This window comes from Chiloscyllium plagiosum, chromosome 19 (assembly GCF_004010195.1).
Source record: "Chiloscyllium plagiosum isolate BGI_BamShark_2017 chromosome 19, ASM401019v2, whole genome shotgun sequence".
NCBI classification, from domain to species: domain Eukaryota; kingdom Metazoa; phylum Chordata; class Chondrichthyes; order Orectolobiformes; family Hemiscylliidae; genus Chiloscyllium; species Chiloscyllium plagiosum.
Window position 1 is genome coordinate 37,324,995 of NC_057728.1, and position 13,997 is coordinate 37,338,991.

The window sequence follows — 13,997 nt, forward strand, 5'->3', positions numbered from 1 at the left end:
CTTTCATCTATTTCTTTTCATAACTCAACTTTAGCAAATTTCCTTGCATCTATTTTAAAAATAAGTATAAGATTTTGTAAAGAGAAATTCCATATCAACTGTGATCTTTATCCAGACATGCACTAAGAAATAAGTGCAACTGCAGATTTATGACTAATCATGCATATGACATTTTTTGAAAAATACACACAGAATTTCATTAAAACATTTAATATGGCTTCTTGTTTTGAAGGAAAAAAAAAATCAGCATTTCATTGACATTTATTGCCACATTCTATTCACTGAATAACATCCAATGAAAAGGTTTTTTATATTAAAATTGTAAATACATTTGCAGATACTGTACATATCATGCCATGGATACGAACTATGTACCACATAGTTCTGCTCACTTCATAATATATATACTTCTGTGGAAAAACCCTGAATAACAACAACATATTAACAACAATTGCAAATGCTTATATGTGCAACAAACCATTTGCTATTTGTATAAATTCTCTTTCTTTGCTTGGCAAAAAAAAGCCATCTATAGGTACACAATCCAAGTATTCAATAAAACAGAAAGGCAACAACTAAAAACTAGTGCTCTGTCATAGCACCAACAACATTCAATATACAGAAAGTGTGGTCCCCAAATAAACATTTAACAATAAAAGGAGAATTTTACATTTTGTTTAATATATTACAGATCTGTGGTTCATACATATTTTGTTAAATTGAAGACTTTATATAAAAAAAAGCTTCAAACAGAATTATTTTTTATTGGTTTCATGTAAAGTTTTGCAGAGGTTCCAAATCTCCTTCGTTGTGTTGATATTGGATTCTGAATGCCTTGTATTACTGTTGCTGCGGTGAATACGGTCTGTGTTATTCAGAAGTACAGGCAGATGCGATTTCATTCTTGAGATGCCTGATCTGCTCATTCTTTTAGTGCTGCTGCTACTTGACATGGGTGTGCCATTTTGTACAGGACAGTCCAAAACCTGTAAAACCAAAAGGTTATAAATATATTTGGAATAAAATAACTTTACTATGCATCTCCAAAAATAATGCATGGTCATATTATTTATTGTCTATATCTTTATCTGGATTGCTGAATTGTCATGGGTATAAATTTTCACATTATTTATCAAACAATTGGTTGAACAAAGTAAATTATCTGTTTTTACAGCTTCAGTGATGATAGGTTGGTGCAGTGGAGTGGGAGGTGGTCTCTGAAAGGGTGGAATGATGCGGTTGAATAAAACTGCAAATATTCTGATCTTGTTCCAAGTGCTATAATACCATGAGAAGAACGGGCAAATGCATGACATACAATGGGTGACTTGTGTTAACTTATTGGTAACAGCCAAGGGTTGAAGCTGCAGAAACACTACATCCATGTGCTAACAATCATCAAAATTCTCGTAGAATTTTTACATTGTAGGAATGTCTAATAAAATGAGAAAATACTTTAGCTACACAAGTAATGCATTTCAAATGAAAAGCAGTTATTTTTAAAATATGCAAGTTATGAATTCACAAACAATAATGCCCAACTGTTGCTGCTGAAGATAAAATATACACAGCATTTTATAGTTTTTGCTCTCCATCAGGTTTCTCACATTAACAAAATAGCAGACTTAAAATCAAGTCAGGTTTGAAGAAGGGTCCTAATTCCAAATCAGTTCTATCCACAAATGTTGCCTGATCCACATGCTTCTAAAATTTTCAGTTTCTGCATTGACAAATACTGAAGATCACCAATGCCATTAGCTAGTACACCTTTTTAATTGACAATTATGAAGATTTATTCTCAGTGAATTAAGCTAAGTTTGTCTCTCTCTGATGAAAATTAAAGTCATTACACAAATCAAACTGAAATACTGAAAATTGTAATTCTGATGTGTAAATGTCTGCCAGAAATCCCAAAGAATAATAAATTGTTGGAAAAAGATATACACTTGGTATAACAACTCCAAAGTACAGAACATAGTCTTGGCTTTTTCATTTAACAATAGAGTTAGAGTTAAATAGCCTTGTAATTGGGGCAGGCAGTGGCATAGTGGTAATGTCATTGGGCGAGCAAGCCGGAACCCCAGATTAACACTTTAGGAACCAAAAACAGAAACTACTGGAGAAATCCAGCATTATCTGCGGAAGGAAAACAAAATTAATGTTTCGAGTCCAGTGAACCTTCTTCAGAACTAATATTCTGGGGACCATAGCAGATGGTTGCATAAACTGGCCTAGTGGTGACCAAGTCAACACTGTAGAAGTTGTCAGTTGTTAACTCCCTTTGGGGAAGTAAATCTGCTATCTGCCTGACACATGACATGTGCACTAAATTGCCGTTTGAAATGGCCGAGGCAAGCTGTTCATTTTAAAGACAATTAGGGATGGTTTAAGGATCAGGGTCACAAACAAAATACTTTGTAAAGATGTTTTGAAGTCTTAAGATTAAAAACAAATGGTGCAAGAACTTTTTTTTTTAACAATAGGAGATATTATGACTTTCAATTTCCTCAGCACTCCCAGCACAATGTGCAGCAGATCATTAACTACCAAGTTTCCATTAGTGATTTTCCATTTTTCACCACTAGGAGATGCACAAAGAATTATGCAGCTTTCGTTGTACTGTTGTCCTCTGGAGAGCAACTAAGTCTCCTACAAGCCATCCCACATGGACCAGTCAAGATTAGGAAGTTATTACAAAGCACTTCTGCAATGGTGTGAATGCTTTGTAAAACAACAATTGAATACAACACAAAGTCTGCACTTCATAACTGCAAGTCACAGTCTATTTTACAACCTAATTGCAAAAAGTAAACAAAAGGCTCAATCTGTCACTTGGGGAATTACTTTCTACTGAATTTCTATTAGGGGAATATGCATCAAACACCTCCCAAAACAGTGCAAAGCAAAAACCTCAAGTTCCAACCTTTGGTACTGGTAACTCAGCAGTATGATGATTTTTCAGCATCTTCAGGGATGACTGATCACGCTGAGAATTCGGTATCAGAAAGGAAAGATCTTTTGATACATCGATCTGTGATATGGAGAAGATATCAATTTTAAAATTTACAGCAATTGCAAATATCCACTTCAACATATGACTTTCAATCTTATGAAATGAAAATTGCAGTCAATTCAGTGAAATTGTAAAATATTTTCTTGATAAATTAGAGTAAATTGTGGCAGGAAATTATTTAAAGAATCAATGCTCAATAGAAAGTTTTTCTAATTCTTCTTAAGGAGGCTACAATTATTGCACTTATCAACTTGAACATTCTGCTTAGTCAAAAAATCAAAATTAACTTTGCATTATGTTCACACAATTTTCATCTATAACCTAAAAAGTAGTTTGAGAACACCTTCCTTCCAAAAGTACACTAAATACTCACTCTAACTATTTAAATTGATCAGTGTATTTAGATGAACCAAAAGCAGTTATATGAAAGTGAATATATATTAAAATTTAAGCAGCCCACATTTGTGTTGCAGACCATCTTTGCCTAGCTTCTCAGTGGAAAAGAAGAAAATCAACAAGTAAGGCAGGTGTATTTATATCATCATATCCCCAGAATGTCCCAAAATTATTTTTGGAAGAATGGTCAATGTGACAAGTTTAAAGACACATCAATTTGTACATGGCAAGAACTTGCAAACACCAACTGAGATGAATGACCAGTTAAATAATGTTAAAAATCACACAACACCAGGTTATAGTCCAACAGGTTTAATTGGAGGCACACTCACTTTCGGAGTGTCGCTCCTTCATTAGGTGACGCTCCAAAAGCTAGTGTGCTTCCAATTAAACCTGTTGAACTATAACCTGGTGTTGGGTGATTTTTAACTTTGTACACCCCAGTCCAACAGCGGCATCTCCAAATCAGTTAAATAATGTTTTTGGTACCGGTGGTTAAAAAAGGGACTCTGTTGTCAAGAATAGGAGAATATTACCTGCTATTTGAATGGATTCAAGAAATTATAAAGCAGGAACGAACCATGTGGCATGCTATGCCAATGTAAGCTCTTTGTTAAGGCTTTCAAATGGTCTTATTTCGCCACTTTTTCCACATTATCCAGTATTTCCCCTTCCCCGCCACCCCGAGTATTTATCCACTCTTTTGCAAGTTCTCATGGAATCAGCTTCCATCACTCTTTCAGGCACAGTATTTCATACATGAAGAACATGCTGTCTAAAAAATATTTCATGTACCCACTAGTTCTTTTGCTAATCATCTTAAATCTTTGTCCCCTGCATACAGATATACTGCCACTGAAATCAGTTTTTCCTGATTTATCCAATTGAAACCACTCATGATTGTGAACGCTTATATTCGGTCTCCTCTGAACTTGCTTGGTCTATGGAAAACCACCACTGCTTCTTCACTCGTCAGATAACTACAGTCACTCATCATTAACACTATATTAGTAAATCTCTGATAAACCCAATAAAACTTTGATATTCTTCCTAAAATCTGATTGCCAGCAATGTACAGAATACTCTAGCTGAGGCCCAATTGTGTACTATGAAGTCTTTATGTAATTGCCTTCCTTTTCTAGTCTCATACCTCAGAATAATCAACAATCTATTATGCCTTTTTAACAGCCGCCTTAACTTGTACTGCCACCTTCAAAGATTTGTATACCTATACTTCCAGTCTGTATGTTCCTGCACCGCTTTAAACTTTTGTCAGCTGAAATGGCAAATAGGGGACCAGTTTTAACCTATCACACCGGAGATAGCACCTCAAAACAGTGCACCACACATTCATTGCTGCATTGGATAGATTGACGCATTAAAGATTTTAACCAGGACTGAAATCCAAATCATCCTGTCTGAGAAGTGCAAGTATTATGAACTCAGACGAGACGACAAAAGTCTGATTCATTAAATTCCTTTGTTACAGTTGACGCTATGTGGTCAAATCAAACAGGTTACCAATAAGACCATCATTATGCAGTCTATTTGAACAATTCTCTCACCTTGCTTATATCAGACTCAGACTTGCTTAAGCACATACTCTGGAGCTCCTCAATTATGTCAACGTCTTCATCGTATAGAGCCAACCCTTGTTCTAGATCTGCAGTCTTCAGTGGACCACTCTCAAGTGAACTTGATTGTTTAAAAAAACTAAGTTACTTTGAAAGTTGAAAATTTTCATTAAAAATGCCTACTTCAGTTCTTAATTTGCATGTTCATTTTACTTTGAAAAATCACTCCGATTATCTTAAATTTACAACCATAAATGATAGCCAATGAATGAATCGCATGAATATTGCTGGTCAGTCATGTGAAAGAAAGCAAATTTTTTTTATTCATTCTTGGCATGTGCGCATCACTGGCCAGACCAACATTTATTGCCAATCACTAATTGCCCACATTTATTTCAGGTAAAATAAATAAATCTGGTGAAATAAATTTACACATTTTGCTCAAAAATAAGTGAAGCTGCCCTTCTCCCTGGGCAACATTCAGTGTCAAACCTCAACAAACAAATGTTAACTCTGCTATGCATGAGAACATTGGGGTCCCTCTTTACTACTTCAACAATACAGCCTTTTAGTTAAAGTTCATCTCCTCAAATTACATCAAATAGCATTCTCACCACTCCAAGCCCAACCTCTGATTATAAAATAGATAATAACTATAATTATTCAGCATATTATTGAGCACAGAATTACTGTAGAACTTCAAAGATTAGACTAACCCAATAAGTTACTTGTGACTTCAAAAAGACACTTACTATTTCCATTCAAAACAAAAGCATGACTGAAACAGTTATTCACCAAGCATCTTATCTATGTTTTAATGGGGTGCTCTAACTGTAGCACTGCACTGAGAGATAATTTATTTTATCCATTCAGCATTTATTATAGCTACTATTTACAAAACTGACACACAAAAATAGAACAAAGTTGCTTAAAATTAACATTAATCAGCAACTTCTGGAAATTAGAAAATTACGACATGATATTTGATTTTGATGTTCACCAAATATTCAGCCATAAAATGCTAATGGAATGTCTAATAATAGAAAGAAACTAAATTATATAACTGTTTCATTGCAACAGATGAGAGCAGAATTTTGCTGAGTGCTAGTCAATATCTTCACTGTTAGAAACTTACTGCAATTTCACCTGCGTATTCAACTTGCTGAAGCTTTTCTGCAATTCTGGCATGAGCTGAATACCTACTCAGAGGAGAAAAATATAGTATACATACTGCATATTAGAGGCAGAGTACAGTTTAGTCATTTTTCCATTTTTGCTTTGGATTTCATAAATGCAATTTTCTTTTCTAGATAGTGCAAATAGTTTAGATATCAAAAACACTTTAGCTACCTTATCTGACAATTACTGCACACACAAAGGCTTTCTTGATTTCCAACACCATGAATGTTACCATTTGTCACAGACATTGTATTTAACAACTACTGTGAATCAATTAACTTCTAAACAAAAGACTCACAGCATTGAAAATTTAAGGACAATTTAAATACAGCTACAAAACTGAAATAAAGCATTTGACAGTTTGGAAATATGTTAAGAACTTAAGGAATTGGAAGGTATTAAAAAGGAATCAAACCAATTCACACTTAAGCACTTTCGGAAACTCTACAATAGTAAATAAAGGAAGGTTCAGAGCAATTGGCTTTGGTTACTTTGAATAACTTATGAATGTAAGTCAGGACATCAACAGAATTTCATGCTCCTTTTCAAACAGAGTCATTGCCTTTTTTACAATCATTTCAGGAGACAGATGTGGCCCTGGGTTAACACTTCAACCAAAGCACCATATTTAAGTTCCATGCTTGGTTTTGCATTGTTTCCTGTAGCAAATATATGTTTTGCTTTGGCTTCTAAAAAGTAGTAACATGTACACTATGAAGAACCAGAGATTCTAAGGCCATGGTTCTGATTAATTTCAATTTAATTCTGCTTGAATCTTTATTGTCAATTGTACTGTATTGCACCTTACCCTCTCTTTGCCCATCAAATTTGCTCCAAGATGGAGACACTGAATGGATAGACTTCTTACGGGGGCCAGTGCTCACTTTTCGCCATGCATTGCTATCTATTTTCTTCTTGCTGGCTTTGTAATTGGATATCATTGTTAAAGGAAAACTCCATCCTTGGAATTCTGGTGCATATTGTTCAAAATCTGGAATGAAATATTCTCAATTAATAGATTCAGTTTGTTCAGACAAATGACATATCTGAACAATTAATACAACGCCTGGTCACTGTGTAACAAGATTTATCATTTCTATATGTCTTTTTAAAAAAAAACTTACTTAATTGCGATTACACTTAAATCATTTCAAAAGCGTGTTTTATTTCTGCTCACTGTTCGGTATTCCGAACAGCATTGAGAATTTCCTAGCTAAGAAAGGGAGGTAAGCTTTCCTTGGCTTTTATAAACACAAGGGATATATGAGCAACAACCTGATCTAACTCACTGGGCATTTTTGTAATTGGTATTGCTTGGACATAAGAAACATTGTATCACTCAGTAAATGAGGCTGTTCGCTCTCTCCACAAAGAATACCTTGCAGCCACTCTGTGACATCCACAACCCTGTCCAGGGATGAATTGGAGATGCCGGTGTTGGACTGGGGTGTACAAAGTTAAAAATCTCACAACACCAGGTTATAGTCCAACAGGTTTAATTGGAAGCACACTAGCTTTCGGAGCGACGCTCCTTCATCAGGTGATCACCTGATGAAGGAGCGTCGCTCCGAAAGCTAGTGTGCTTCCAATTAAACCTGTTGGACTATAACCTGGTGTTGTGAGATTTTTAACCCTGTCCAGGGAGGCAGCATATCATCCTGAAGTCACATTTACAGCCGGAGAAATGTTTGATTGCTGTCTGTACCCCGAATTCCGTATCATATAACTGACCCTTTCTTCTTCCTCTCCTCCTATACAGCTGAGCTGTACATGGTGCCCCAAACATGACTAGACATCCTTGTGGCAATCCTCTACTCAGCTTCCGAAACAGAAAATGGATACGTGAGCAGGACCCCAGGGGACTCCTGCACTACCTGCCTGTCATCCAATCCCATCATGCCTCCAAGCCCTAAAGCTGAGCTATGACCACCTCTCTAATCGTGCTACCCATGTAACTCTCAGCCTCATGGATGTGCCAGTGTCCACAGCCCTTGGTTAAAAGCAGTAGTCATCTAGGACACCAGTAGGGTCCGTGACTTCCCACCTATTACAGGCCACACATAAAAGGAATGCGGGTCATGGCATTTTACAAATTCTATCTGGAAAGCAGTTTTAAACTTGGTTCAGATTTTGCCTTGGTGTTGAGGTTTGCAAAGTTGCCAACAGGAGGCACTGTAGGCAAACATTACATTTTTCTCTTTAAAAATTTAAAATATAAAGTCACTTCATTTTGCACTCTAAGAATTTAGCAATATAAGTATTTCAACTTAAAGGATGTTACGTTTTATTTTCTAGAACGATTCCTATAGGAACCTGTGTTTCATTTCAGGTCTCAATTTTCATGAATGTGGTATAACTTTACATGAGGACTTGATGCTCAAAGATTTGGAGGCTGTGAGGGAAAAGCAGGAACAATGACAGGAGGCAGCTTGCTTTGTATTTTGAGTGCACATTCTGTGCAGGTCAACTTGCTCAATATCTCAGATCTAAAAGATCACTGCTGGTTCACAATTCTATAACAAATATTATCTCATACTAAAACAGATTCACAATTCAGCCTGATTTACATACTGTATGCAAGAAATTAAACCAAGTTCTTTTAAAAAAATAGGATTATGCTATAGTCAGACAGTATGCAATTTATTGTTCTCCACTTTACCTTGCCTTGAAAGAGAGCAACCATGCAGAACAGCTTTATTAAGCAGGATGCTCAGAGCAGCCTTAACTACAGCCTGTTGCCCCTGATTAAGGATCTTATTTACAGGTTGCCCTTGTCGAGAAGGTCTCCGCACTGAGGCCCTGGAAAGTATTGCTTCTTCTGCTCTGGGAGCAATGACACTATTCCACAAGCTGGCCATCCATCTGCAAATTCAAGATAAGTGAACTTTCAAAGTACCACAACACATACAAAAACACAAATATAAGAGCAACAATGTTGTGAGAGCATCACCTCTGTGTTCCCCTCCAAATCCCTCTCAATCCTAATGTGGACATATCACTGTTCCTTTATCTTTGTTGGGTCACCATCCTACAATTTCCCAATACCATTGAGTAAGCATCAGCTTTACTAGCAGTTCAAGGATAACTACAATGGTCCAATAAATGTAGCCATGTCAGGGGTGCCCACCTCAAAAGAACAAATTTTTTTTCAAAAATCACCAAGTATAATCCTCCTGCACCTTAAATGGTGAACTCCTTTGGACAAGAATTTACAACAATTTTAGAGAGTCATGAAACTGGATTCTCTTTGCTTCTGATACACAGTACATGTGGTCTGCTAATTTAAATTACTATAGCCTGGACCTAGAGCTAAGCACACTGATGAGTAACAGTCACTAAAGAGAAGGTGAAAAATTGTGAAATGCTAGCATATATTAAACATATCCAGCACTTCTTAAAGCCAGCCTACATTTCATAAAAAGCAGCATTTTGGCTGTATTAAGTGCTAGAACCTATCCCACACTTATTCTAACTTGGGAAAAAAAGAACAGAGGGGTGTGAGGGAGGAGCGGAGGACTGCTGGGATGGAGAGTAAAAAAACATTTTTTGAAGAGAGCAGTGAGGAGAGAGAGCAGAGAGAAACGAGGGCTGCTGGGAAGTTTTTAAGTGGATGAGATCTAAGCCAGAGACCCTACACCGTCGGGCTTCCCTCCCACCCGGGCTTCCCTCCCACCCACCTCCTCTAACCTTACTAAGAGTCTGTAAACTCGGTAAGTTTTCAGGTTTTCTCCTTTTTTTTCTTATCTACTCTTCCTTTTTTCAGTCCTGCGCAGGCTTCCAGAGTAGCGGGAAATGGATGTTAGGACAGTTGCATGTTCCTCCTGCAGAACGTGGCAGGTGAGAGGCACTTCACATGTCTCTGCCGACCACATCTGTGGGAAGTGCACCCAACTCCAGCTCCTCGAAAACTAACTTAGGGAACTGGAGCTGGAGCTGGATGAACTACTGATCATCCAGGAGACAGAGAGAAATTGATAGGATGTACAGGGAAGTGGTCACTCCTCAGACACAGGATAAGGACAGCTGGGTTACAGTTAGGGGGAGGAAAGGGAACTGACAGTCAGAACAGGGATCCCCTGTGGCCATTCCGCTCAGCAATAAGCATACTGTTTTGGATACTGCTGGTGGGGACAGCCTACCAGGGGAAAACCATAGTTATCAGGTCTCTGGCACGGAAGCTCAGAAGGGAAGGCGGTAGAATAGAAGAGCACTAATAGGGGGCTCAATAATTAGACAGATTGATAGGAGATTTTGTAGGCAGGAACTGGACTCCTGGAAGGTATGTTGCCTCCCTGGTGCCAGGGTGCTGGATGTCACCAATCGGGTTTACAGGATTCTGAAGGCGGAGGGTGGGCAGCCAGAAATTGTGGAAAATATTGATACCAAAGATCCAGGAAAGGGATTGAGGATCCAAAAAGCGGCGAGAGAGTTAGGTTGGAAGCTGAAGAGCAGGACGAATAGAGTACTGATCTCGGGTTTGCTACCGGTGCCACGAGATAGTGAAGTGAGGAACAGTCAGCGAATGCAGCTACGAGGCTGGTGCAGGAGGGAGGGCTTCAGATATGTAGACCATTGGGATACCTTCTGGGGAAGGTGGGACCTGTATATGAAGGATGGGTTGCACCTGAACTGGAGGGGCACAAATGTCCCAGATGGGAGATACGCTCGTGATTCGGGAGGGTTTAAACTAGTTTGGCAGAGGGGTGGAATCAGAGCTACATATCTGAGAAGGGGGCAGTTGCAGATGGGGCAGTGACAGGATGTAGTGAATCTGTCAGGAAGGTTCCTCACATGATGAAAGAAAGGGATCTTTTAAAGTACGTCTGCTTTAATGCAAGGAGTCAGAAATGAGTGTGACAAACTTAGAGCACGGATCAGTTCTTGGGGCTATGATGCTGTGGCCATAATGGAGACGTGGGTTTCACAGGGGCAGGAATGGTTGCTTGATGTTTCAGGGTTTAGAACATTTAAAAAGAACAGGGAGGGTGGAAAAAGAGGAGGGAGTGTAGCATTGTTAATCAGAGAGTGCATCACAGCTACAGAAACAAAGGTTGTTGAGGAAGGTTTGTCTACTGAGTCAGTATAGATGAAAGTTAGGAACAGCAAGGGTACAGCCACCTCATTGGGGGTTTTCTACAGACGTCCTAATAGCAGCAGAGAGATTGAAGAACTAATAGGCTGGTAGATTTTTGGAAAAATGCAGATGTAGCAGGGTTGTTGTTATGGGTGATTTCAACTTTGCCAATATCGACTGGAACCTCCTAAGTGCATATGGTTTGAATGAAGCAGTTTTTGTCAGATGTGTTCAGGAGGGTTTCCTTACTCAGTATGTAGACAGACAGACGAGGCCATTTTAGATTTGGTGCTTGGCAATGAGCCAGGACAGGTGTCAGATCTCACAGTGGGAGAACACTTTGGTGACAGGGATCACAACTGCCTCACATTTACCATAGCCTTGGAGAGGGAAAGGAGCAGTTACCCAGGAAAGATATTTAATTGGGGAAAAGGAAATTATGATGCTATCAGACAGGAGTTGGGAAATACAGACTGGAAGCAATTGTTCCACAGAAAGGGCACAGCAGACATGTGGAGACTATTTAAGGAGCAATTGTTGCGAGTGATGCATGAATTTGTTCCTGAGACTGGTAAGAAGGGGTAAGATTAAGGAACCTTGGATGACAAGAACAGAGGAGATTCTCGTCAAAAGGAAGAAGGCAGCTTATGTAAAGTGGAGGAAACAAGGATCTAGCAGAGCTTTAGAGGATTGCAGGTTTGCTAGAAAGGAGCCCAGAAATGGACTGAGGAGAGCCAGGAAGGTTTGAAAAGGATTAGGGAGAACCAAAAAGGTATTTTACTCATACGTGAGGAATAAGAGAATGATCAGGGAGAAGGTAGGGCCAATCAGGGATAGCATAGGGAACTTGTGAGTGGAGTGAGAGCAGATAGGGGAAGCCCTAAATGAGCTTTTTGTTTCGGTTTTCACTAAGGAAAGGGACCTTGTTGTGAATGAGAACTAAAGAGCTGGGATACAGGCTTGAACAGACCAAGATTAATGAAGTTGATGTGCTGGAAAGTTCGGCAAACATGAAGATTGATAAGTCCCCAGGGCCAGACCAGATTTATCCTAGGCTGCTCCAGGAAGCGAGAAAGGAGGTTGTTAATCCACTGGCGAAGATCTTTGCTTCCTCACTCAGGATTGGAAGGAGGCGAATGTTATTCCTCTTTTCAAGGGGAATAGGGAAATCCCTGCCAATTACAGTCAGTCTTACGTCTATGGTCAGCAAGGTTTTGGAAAGAATTCAGAGGGATAGGATTTATGACTATTTGGAAAAGCATAGTGTGATTAAAGGCAGTCAGCATGGCTTTTGAGAGGGGCAGGTCATGCCTCACAAATCTTATTGAGTTCTTTGAGGTGACAAGACAGGTCGACAAAAGTTGAGCAGTGGATGTGGTGTATGTGGACTTCAGCAAGGCATTTGCTAAGGTTCCCCATGCTAGGCTCATTTATAAAGTCAGGAAGTATGGGATACAGGGAGATTTGGTTATCTGGATTCAGAATTAGTTGGCTGACAGAAGGCAGAGAGAGGTTGTAGATGGAAAGTATTCTGTCTGGAGGTCAGTGTTGAGTGGGGTCCCGCAGGGCTCTGTTTTTGGGCCTCTGCTCTTTGTAGTTTTTATAAATGACTTGGATGAGGAGGTTGAGGGGTTGGTTAGTAAATTTGCCGATGACACAACGGTCAGAGGTGCCATTGATAGTATCGAGGGCTATTGCAGGCTGCAGTGCGACATACAAAGGATGCAGAGTTGGGCTGAGAAATGGCAGATAGAGTTCAACCTGAATAAATGTGAAACGATGTACTTTGGAAGGTCGAACTCAAATGCTGAATATAGGATTAAAGACAGGATTCCTGGCAGTGTGGAGGAACAGAGGGATCTTGGCGTTCAAGTACATAGATCCCTCAAAGTTGCCACCCAAGTGGATAGGGTTGTTAAGAAAGCATATGGTGTTCTGGCCTTCATTAACAGGGGATCGAGTTTAACAGCCGCGAGATTTTGTTACAGCCCTACAAGTCCCTGGTGAGGCCACACTTGGAATTGTGTGTCCAGTTTTGGTCTCCCTACTATAGGAAGAAAACAAAGGCTTTGGAGAGGGTGCAAAGGAGGTTTACCAGGATGCCGCCTGGACTGGAGGGCTTTCCGTATGAGGAGAGGTTGATTAAGCTTGGACTTTTCTCTCTGGAGGAGGAAGAAGAGAGGTGACCTGATCGAGGTATACAAGATAATGAGAGGCATGGATAGAGTCAATAGTCGGAGACTTTTCCCCAGGACAGGATTGACTGGCATGAGGGGTCATAGTTTTAAGATACTGGGAGAAAGGTATACAGGGGACGTCAGAGGAAGGTTCTTTACGCAGAGAGTTGTGAATGCATGGAATGCGTTGCCAGTGGTGGTGGTGGTGGTGGAAGCAGAAGCAGAGCCAATAGCGACATTTAAGCGACTGCTGGACATGCACATGAATAGCAATGAATTGAGGGTGCATAGGTTAAGTTATTTTATTTTACATTAGAATTAATCCTCAACACATCATGGGCCAAAGGGCCTGTTCTGTGCTATACTTTTCTATGTTCAAAGACCATATGATACAGGAGCAAAATTAGGCCATTTGGCCCATCACGTCTGCCTCACCATTTGATCATGGCTGATAATGTTTATTAACCTCACTGGCCTGCCTTCTCCATATTTCCCTTTATGTTCTAATCATCAAGAGCCTCTCTCTGTTGTTTATTTCTCTTTCAAGATGGCGGCAGTATGGGGCGGGGCTAAGCCCATCTGCT

The 13,997-nt window shown here is 39.3% G+C and overlaps 1 protein-coding gene across 6 annotated transcripts in view; it reads right to left on the minus strand.

The window, feature by feature from the left end:
• Positions 1-234: 234 nt before the first annotated feature.
• Positions 235-13,997, minus strand: part of cttnbp2 (cortactin binding protein 2) — a 157,886-nt gene continuing 144,123 nt past the window's right edge. For all 6 annotated transcript variants that reach the window (XM_043709595.1, XM_043709596.1, XM_043709594.1 and 3 more), the window contains 6 exons: positions 8,822-9,024; positions 6,971-7,153; positions 6,119-6,182; positions 4,975-5,104; positions 2,924-3,031; positions 235-986 (listed from right to left, as the gene is read on the minus strand). In XM_043709595.1, the coding sequence (XP_043565530.1) occupies positions 756-986; positions 2,924-3,031; positions 4,975-5,104; positions 6,119-6,182; positions 6,971-7,153; positions 8,822-9,024 (919 nt within the window). In that variant the 3' untranslated portion in view covers positions 235-755. The remainder of the gene's footprint in view (positions 987-2,923; positions 3,032-4,974; positions 5,105-6,118; positions 6,183-6,970; positions 7,154-8,821; positions 9,025-13,997) is intronic.